General features: G+C 40.7%; 1 protein-coding gene across 1 annotated transcript; it reads right to left on the reverse strand.

Moving 5' to 3' along the window:
• Positions 1 to 1,948: 1,948 nt before the first annotated feature.
• LOC107305148 (proline-rich protein 4-like) lies at positions 1,949 to 3,125 on the reverse strand. The gene is made up of 2 exons (XM_015841809.2): positions 2,920 to 3,125; positions 1,949 to 2,828 (listed from the first exon to the last, which is right to left on the reverse strand). The coding sequence occupies exons 1-2, from the start codon at positions 3,101 to 3,103 to the stop codon at positions 2,185 to 2,187; spliced, it is 828 nt and encodes a 275-aa protein (XP_015697295.1). The 5' UTR covers positions 3,104 to 3,125; the 3' UTR covers positions 1,949 to 2,184.
• Positions 3,126 to 9,876: the final 6,751 nt, after the last annotated feature.

Raw genomic sequence — 9,876 nt, forward strand, 5'->3', positions numbered from 1 at the left:
ATATAGAGAAAGCATATGTATTAGTTAATGCATGCTTACATTCACGTCTTATATTATGGGACAAAAAAACCGGTTATGCTTTATATTGTTGTTAACACCAAAATTTAGTAAATTTCCGTATTGGATTCGGATAAGCAAAGGTGTAATCGCCGATAGATATTTTCTGGAAGAGTTCGAATTCAATAGGGAATCGTGAAAACCAGGGCTTGGCGGCGTAAATTTATCTATTAGAGTTAGTTAGAATTTATCTCTCAGTGAGTTAGAGTTCGATCAGGACTTGTTTTTTTTTCTTTTATCTATTAGAAACCGTGTGTCGTATTAGTGATAGAGTTTGTTATTTCTTTTTATCTATTAGGAGTTGTATGTCGTGTCCAATATGGACTAGCCTCTACCCGAGGGTATAAATATGTATACCTGAGGTCATTGTAAATCATCTACAATGAGATCAATCAAATTTCGGCGCATCGCCACCATCTTATCCGAGGTTTTGAACTCTGGCGGAACTTGGCAATTGACGCGGGGTTGCATCGCTTCGATCTCCAGCGGAGAGGTAAGTTTTATGTTCAACTAGGCCAAGGTAATCATATCGACTAGATTAGAACTGTCTTGGTTAGCTCCAATCTTCTAATTTGGTTGTGCTATTGCCAGTTATCCTATGGGCTTCAACTTAGATCAATTTTGTATTGTGAGTTGATCTGGTCGACCACTTGGGGTGATATACATTGGTTTGATATTTTCTATTTAATGTATTCAATCTAGTACTGTCTCGATTCGGTCTGATCTAGTAGATTGCGTTTATCAGATGGTTTATATCAGATTGATGCATTTTGCTCATTATTTTATCGGAGTACCAGCCGATAAGTTATTAGTCATCGGCTTATTGGCTTGATAGCGATCTAGATCTGTTTAGTATCTAGCTTGACATTGCTAGGCGTAATCTTGAACTGTCTCAGTTGGGTCTAATCTTCTAAGATTGTTCCTAGTAAGTGAGTTAGATATTTTACAGATCTCGATTGATTGTCCGCCGTTTATAGCCGATGATATTTGCCGACCTACATGTTTATCATATTTACATGAATGGAACAGTCGATTGCCTTATTGTGTTATTTTTATACCAATCGGATTGATTTAGTTAGATCGGCAGTTATTAATTTATGTTGAATCGGCTTGCGAGAATTATATGTAAATTGGTTTTAGCCGATTGCAGCAAAGCATTCATTGTTTATTTACTCCAAGTAATTCGTCGGTTTATTTATTAGCCTTATCGATCTTCATGTTTCTCATAATCATATCTGCTCGACTGCATATTATCTTGGTTAAGTCCAATCTCTGTACGTCTAGTTCGATCTAGTTACAGGGGCTCATCTAATCAACTAAGATTAATAAGTAACTTGGTGGATTACGTTGGTCTAATATTTAACTCTATTTCTATCAAGTTTCTAGCCGATCCAGGCTTTTTACGGCCGATCGTTTATACTATCGGATAACCGTTGCAGTATCAACATCTGATCGGCTGGATATTTATTCACCTATCGTCTTGATAGCCGATCGGCTTGTTTTACTGCTTATCTTGTTAGTTACAGGATCAAACTGACTGGCACGCCCGCGCATTCTAAGATTTATGTCCTACACAGGAGTTGTCTAAGATTGATCTCCAGGCCTTTGTATGTGATACGTCAGATCACATTTTAAGGTCAACAGTTATGCGATGGAGCAAGTATATGGCTAAAATAAGTCTATTTACATGCCTCTTCTCTTTCGACTAAGTCTTATATGACCGAATTAACTCTATTTTGGATCCCTTAAGTATTTGTCCACCCTACTTATTGGACTAGGCCATGTCGGGCTGACCCATCGTGCCAAGGTCAGGGCTGTACCGACTGGCCAAATGGCCGTGCCGTAGGGCCTTGGGCCATGGCCGTCTATAGACACCAAGTTTATCGCCGGACAATTGCTACATACAGTACAACGCCATTTTCCAGAATTTTACAGCAGAAAATAACGCGTCAACATGTTTGACATATATTCTTCTTGCCTAACATCCATAAACACACCAAAAGTAAGTATACTTTTATCATAGGATTACTGATTGCACATGCTTGTCAAACGCCGTTTACATCTTAATTAGCACATGAGCTAGAATAATTAATCAGCGTGTTATAAAATTATGACACTTCTAAGTGCTCATGGGGTAGTGCCAGTCTTGGAACCTGAAGCTGGTGGCACGCCCGGGACCAATGGCGGGAGGAGGGGTACTGGCGGGAGAAGAGACGGCGGCGGTGGCGGAGGTGGTGGTGGGTGAAGCAATGGCAGCGGCAGTATCGGAGGTATTAACGACGATGGCGGCGGCTGTGGAGTGAGCGGTGGCAGGATTGACGGCGGAGACGGGGTGGGGAACACCGGCGGGACGAGAGACGGCGGCGCCGGCGTGATCGGGTTCGGCGGGATGGGCACGCCGCCTATGTTCGGTGGCTCCGGGACGAGCGGAATCGGCGGGAAGAAGATCCCCTTCTCGTGGCAGAGCTCCGGGTGGACGGCGAACGCACCGGCCGAGAAGACTCGGGTGCCACCACCGCCATTGTGCTTCGCGGCCGTGAGGCGGAATCCTTTCGCTGTAGAGGCAGACGTGGCGGCGTCGTCGCAGGGCGCCGCATTAGTGCCGGTGGGTCGCATGAGCAGCTGCACCGAGCACGACGTCACGGAGCCCAGCCGGCTCTTGGCCTCCGGCGGCAGGCGGACACGGAAAACGCCGCGGCCGTCGGTGAGGGCTTGCTGCCGGAAGACGTCCCTGCCGTTGCCGTCGTGGCACCGGACGGCGACCGGGGCACCTGTATCCGCAGTTCATGGCAAGGAAATCATGAGCAGCAAGAAGTGAACGTTGGGAGACGGAGGAGAGAAACCGCGGGCGCGCGCACGCACCTGATACCGCAGCCGTGGTGGTGTCGGAGCCGGAGTGGACGGAGCCGACGACGACGACGGATGACGGTGGCTGGACATGCTGCCCTCCATGGTGAGCGGCGAGGCGGCAGTGGAAGCAAGAGAACGCCACCGCCAAGAGTAGGAGAACCAGCTGCCAAGCCTGCATTCGAGCGGTGCGAGCCATCTTCAGCCTAATTAAGCATTGGCGAGGTAGCTGTGGCTAATATTGTGAACGTAGTCACCAGCTGGTATTTATCAACGTTAGGAGAAGAACCCAGAAGCAAAGTATTGCATGCGTACGTAGCGCTCTTATCGTTAACTGGCTAAAAAAGAGAAAAAAAAATCTATCGAATGTAATTTTAGATGAGGGGAATGGAATTACATATGCAGAAGTACCATACATTCACAAACGTACAAGTTGCTTATTTTAACATTATCTCACTAGTCTCAGGCCAAAATGCAAATGTAGGTCAAAAGAACCAAACCTACAGTGAAAGTTTTAACTTTATAAGTTTATAGGCAGTCACATGTGTTTTTTATCAAAGATTTTTATCAGATTTTTTCTCGACTTTTGAGTGATTCATTTTTTTATAAAAAAGTTTTTGTTTAGAATTTAATCATCTTAGCTTTATCAAATAGATTTTTAACTTTATAGTACCATCACATCATTAAATAACTATCATAAAATATCAAATAATCGTTTATCTAAAATCTGAAAAGAACACGGGTGTGAAGTTCTCAAATCCATCGGCGACATTGGTATCATACTCTTTTTAATTAAGTACGTAAAAAAGTGAAAGTTCACTAGATAGACGTCAACAAGAAACAAATCAATGAGATTTTCTTTCTCCGAAAGTGAACTGTTTTATATAAACACTGTGCATCAGTGCATATATAGCCAAGAGCAACGAATGAATGACGAACGTCAAAATATTTTGTCCCATACGTTGAATAGCGGCTTGTCGGCATGACATAACTAGTGGATATAACCGAACATTCCTCTCTACATAGCACAGTTCGGCATCGATCGCTAGATGGGAGGGGATGGCTTTTGCTCTCTAACGAATCTCAATATTACAGTCACCTTCTATCCTTGTACCAGCGAATATAATTTGTCCAATGCAGACAAACTAACTCCATCCATACAGAATATAATCCTACATGTATAACTATTTTCAATAATAGAAAACCGGCCAGTTCAGCCACTACATCAGAGGTGTATATATCTGACCACTAGTTTATCACAGGCCTCAAACAACCCAAAGTCATGCATGTTTATGCTAAGTAGGAGTACCAACTAATGAGGGCAACGTATGGCCAGAAATTAACCTGCAGGTAGCCGCTAAGAGAACAGCCAATTGACACATATGAATAGACGTCTACATGGAGGGATGGGAATACATACGATTCGGTCGTTGTCAGTGAAGAAACATGTATGCGTACAAGTTTTCTTTGGTACCATGCGTGACTCGCGCACTTCAGAGCTTCACGTGCAGTGGTTTGGAAGCAGTGTAGAGCTACGTGGTGTCGAAATTGTTGGAGGAGATAATGTTTCTAGGGATTGGAGGAGGGTAGCTCCAATTTAGCGGCGCTTTGCTTGTCCTACTGACATGTGCACCTGTTAATCTTCCATTCTTTTCAAGAAAATTAGTGCGTGCTGCCTTTATGCAATCATATACTCATTTTATCCTCAAATATAATTATTTATAGAGTATATCAGTGATTAATTAACAAGGAGGAGGAAACTAAAACAATGGTTTGATTGGTTAAGATTAACATGTAGGCACAGAAATAAAATGAAATATGCATGTGATTGGTTGAGAAGTAGGTGGAGAAGTTATTCTTTCACAAATTTTAATGTAGGTGGAGAAGTTATATTCTATTTTAACATTAGAAAATGCATTTTAAAACACAGGGGTTTTACTTGTATTAATTGCTTTTTCGATGGTACGGCGAGAAATAAGGGAGTAATAGTATCCCATTCCACGTTTTTGGCGCATCATCTGCCGACATGCTAAGAACCTCATATGGCCATTTCTCCTTCCTCACCCACCACTTCTGGAAGCAACATCTACCTTGGAAATTCTCGCTTTTAACATTCTCAAAATTACTAAATGACATGATCGTGACAAATGCATACAATCACTTACCATATTTTCAATCAGCAGAAACATTTTTTCTAACAAATTACAAATTGATTGCGTTTACGATATATAAGACGCTAGCTAATGTCAGAAGTATATACATTTAGGGCCTGCTTGGAAAGCCCATTTTCGGCCCAATCCGGGTGTAAAATACAGGCCCACGAAAACTTTACGAGGTGGATTGAAAGTGGAGCTTGGATGGGCCGTATCCTTTTAATTTTTCGGTGCTATTCAGCGCAATCCGTTGGAATAATTGTGTGGCCTAGGGAGGCCACATTTTTTTCCAGTATTTCTCGGGCTCACCCTCTCGTGCGTGCAAGCTCTAGGTGGAAGTGCGAACGTGCACTTCGCTCCAGCCTCCAGCGCTGCCGCCTGCTCTGCTCCCTGCCAACGTCGCCTGCTCCGCTCGCCGTTGAAGCTGCCGTCCACAACCTGCGCTGGTAAGTCCCCCTCCCCTCTCCCTCTCCCTCTCCCTCTCCCTCTGCCTCCTTCAATCACCAGCAACTAACCCTAGGTCGATTTGGCAGAGTTGATTTGTGTTCACAACCTAGTTTGATCTGTAGCACCGAGGACTCATGGATCCGCACCTAGGTAGCTCAATCTCAACGCCACAAGCACATTAGGCTAGGTGAGCCATTGTGCTGCCCCTTCCTCTCTCCCTCACTCTCTGTTTATCTCTCTCTTTGTATGTGTGTCTAATGATTTATTCATCTTTGGGTGAGATGATAATTTTCTAAGTTCACAAGTTAATTTTCTGGTATAGAACTTAAAATCTAGGCAGTTTAATTTTCTTTTGATTGAACTGTTGTTTATTGGTAATTTCCTTATGTTTACTACTTGCTCAATTCACTATGAGTGCAAAATTTATATATGTTCATAATCTTTTAATTTGCCATGCAAATTTAGTGAAAATTTTATTGTTAAATTCCACAAGGAGTGAAAGTATATGCTGTCATTGAACTGCGGGTTTAAACAATAATACCGCTGCATGATACAATTATTGTACCCATATATTTCAGTTCTGTCCTAGACCTACACTACATTGGTTCCTATTGATGGACATGGAGTTTGAAGAAGAAGATAACGAGATGATGTTGCTCATCTTTCCAGCACTTTATTTAGCATCTACTAGACCAAACAAAATCCCATGCCATATATCCAAACTTAGTGGCGCAGAGTTTATTTCAGAGCTTCTAAATAGCCACCCAAGGCGCTGCTGCAATAACCTTAGGATGGAATCTCATGGTAGAAGAGCAGCTAGGCATGCTTATGTATATGCTATCAAGGAATGCTAGTTTTCGAGCCTTAAAAGATAGATTCCAGCATAGTCCAGAGACTGTACACAGGCATCTTACATCCTGTTTTTCTGCAATGAGATCAATGACCTTTGATATTATTAAGCCTCCATCAATTCAGTGCCATTGGAAGATATCACCAAATCCAAAATTTTGGACTTACTTTGAGGAAAATCTAATATATGACAGTATATTATAATTTAATACTTCTCTAATGTATTCTTGCATACCTCACTAGGTAACAACGCATGTTTTTTCATTGCAGAACTGTATAAGAGTAATAGATGGAACACATGTTCCTATCACAGTTCCTAGCAGTGAGGCTGCACCATATCGGAATAGGAAAGGTTCACTTTCTCAAAATGTAATGCTGGCTTGTGACTCTGGTTGGGAAGGGTTTGCATCTGATGCCAGAGTAATGCATTCTGTCATTAAATCTAGATTTAAGGTACCGGAAGGAAAATTTTATCAAAATTTTATGTGGTTGATGGTTGATGCAAATACATCAAATTTTCTTAGACCGTACCGAGGAGTTTGGTATCATCTTAAAGAACTAGGGCAAAAAAACTATCAGCCAAAGTATTACAAGGAATTATTTAATCTTTGTCATGTCATATTACGCAACCACAAAAAGCGTGTTATTGGAGTCCTGAAGATGCGATTTCCAATCCTAAAAGTGCCAACATTTTATCCAATCGAGAACCAAGTGATTATTCCAACTGCTGCAGCAGTCCTCCATAACATGATCAGGAGTGCTTAAGTGACAAAAAAAGTATATCCCTCCGAAGAAATATGTTCTGTTACCTGAAAGAGATGACACATATAGAGATGATGTTGCACCAATGAATTGGCAAAGAAACTTAGGAATTGAGTTGACGTACAATATTCCAAAGAAGATTTAGGCTGACTAACTAGAGAGCACAGGGTGCAAAGAAGTGTGCAGTTACTGATTTGGAATGGTTTGCTTTCTCACTGATCCATTAGTGGTGCAATTTATGTCTAAAATGTTACTATGTGTGTTGATTACATTTGGTTCAGATATACCATTGTGATTGTGACAATGTTCGGTAAATAGTTCATGTTACATTAACTTTAGAGATGCATGTATATATCAAATCAAAATACTATTTTAACATTGGAGTTTGTCACAGTCTGCACTTTTGAAGTACATTAGTTTATTTCTATTATATACTATTTGTTGACTTCTTTAATTTTTTATGTACAGATATGGATAATGTGTTGGAGCAGCAGTAGCTATATTCAAAATCATGTGTACGAGCAATCAATAATTAGGCAGAGGACACTGAATGCAAGCATTTGGGACTTCAGGACTTTCAAAGTGTTCGGAGTATTTCACAAAGTTGGTGTAGTACTGTAGTATGTTAGGAGTATTTCATAAAGTTGGTGTCTTTTCTGAAATAGACGTTGATGTCTTCTGTAATCTGTCACTCAAGAGTTGATAGCCTCTTCGTGTTGCAAAAAAGATAGAATTTTTAGTGCTACCAAGTTGGTGTCTTCTTCTTATTTTTTCTTGAAATAGAGTTGTCATGTTGTTGTTGCCTTGTGTAATATGTCACCCTAGAGCCTCTGCGTTTTGCAAAAAGATGGTGTTTTGGTGCGGTTTTAGTCATGTTAGATGTGGATCTTGGGTCAAATATTTTTGTTGATACTCGTTTTGAAATTTCCGAATTGTATACTACATATGCATGTTATGCATCAGCAGCTCACGCAGAGATCAACTCTCATTTCTGTGGGTTGGAGTCTGATCTTATTTTCACCTTAGAAATCTTTTTCATTAGAGCTTTGAGGCAACTATCACTGCATGTACAGTCTCCAATTGTGTTTTGGTGCGTTGGCCATATAATGAAAATGACAGGCAACTTGGTTAATACTTCCGGAAAACTGAATTTTTGTCTTAGGCCATAATGTTAGCCTCTAATTTTCTCCAGTGAGTACAGCAACGTCACTTCTAGCTCGGGGAAGAAAGAAATTCTAGTCATTTACCCCAACAACATGTTTCTCACACTTGTATTATTATACAACCAAAAAATATTCAAGGGTATTCTTTTGGTAACCAAAAAATTACAAGGGTAATGTGTTTACAATGGTAAAGATATACAATGCTCCCAAGCAGGCCCTTAATCTTTGCCATGTCGTTTTACACAACCACATATAGCGTTCTATTGGACTCCTGAAGATGCGATTTCCAATCATATAGGTGGCAACATTTTGTCCAATCGAGACCCAAGTGATTATTCCAGCTACTGCAGCGAATGTAATCAGGAGCCATAAAGGTGATGAGGAGTGGTTAAGTCACCAAAAATTATGTCCCCCCAAAGAAATATGTTCCGTAACCTGACAAAGATGGCACATATAGAGACGATGTTGCACCAATGAATAACCAAAGAATCTTAGGGAATAAGTTGACAGACAATATTGCAAAGAAGATGTGGGCTGACTATCAAAGAATTAAAGAGTGCATGGTGCAAAGACGGGAATTTATTTTTCCTTCAATGTTGAACCCACTTTTATTGTAATGATTTATTTGAATATTCTGAATTTTTTGATTGTGCGGGTGCTGAATTATCTAAGGCCATGATGTCGAATAAAATTGCTCTTGCTTCAACATTTCTTGTGATTTGTTTTAGATTAGATGGCTCTAAGGGCAAGGCGGACATCGAAATACGAGAAGGCATTGGTGCATCTACTTACGGATTACAACCTCTCTCACTATGTAGGTAAAAATGGATGGTGTACAGACCGGTGGAACAAAATAGTGAGGGCATTCAACAAGTTATTTCCAGCAGCTAAGTTTACCAAGTCTCAAATTCATGATAAAGAGACCCAATTGAAAAAGACTTCAAAGCAATTAAATCAATTAAAAGTCATAGTGGCTTTTCTTGGGACCAGTGTCAATGATTAAAAGCACACCTAAAAGAAGGCATGACATCATTGAGGTAAGGTTGTACTTATTTGAATTCAGATTTATCTTGCACATTAGGATACTGGCCCATTCAATCAATTTGTAGGAAGACGCAAAGTTGAAGATGGATGAGATCAAAAGTTTCCCATTGTCCGAGTCATTGGATCGTTTGTACAAAGGTAAGGTATCTTCTTATTATTAAAATCTATTTGTATACTATATATATAAAAAAGCTAAATCAGTAAGAGTTAAATGCTTGAATTGTATGCTAATATTGTGATTTTAAGATAATTATGTTCTAATATTACTAACTTGGTGTCCTAATAGGTAAATGTGCTGAAGGAAAGCATTGCTTTACCTATAGTAATCCCAACCATGGTGGCCTTAGGGGCAAAGGCGAAACACCAGCAAACACCCCAGCTAGGAAGCGCTCAAGGATGGATGTGTTGGTGAGGAAGCTTAGGGAAGTTGATGGCGTAGCTTAGAGGTTAGTCTTGAACAAGATGAATAGGAATATACTGTCCACTCATGCCAAAGGCAAGAGGACATTGGTCGTGGTTTTGGGAATATGGCTCGATAAATTGGAGATGATGAC

Source organism: Oryza brachyantha, chromosome 10, assembly GCF_000231095.2.
Source record: "Oryza brachyantha chromosome 10, ObraRS2, whole genome shotgun sequence".
Lineage (NCBI taxonomy): Eukaryota > Viridiplantae > Streptophyta > Magnoliopsida > Poales > Poaceae > Oryza > Oryza brachyantha.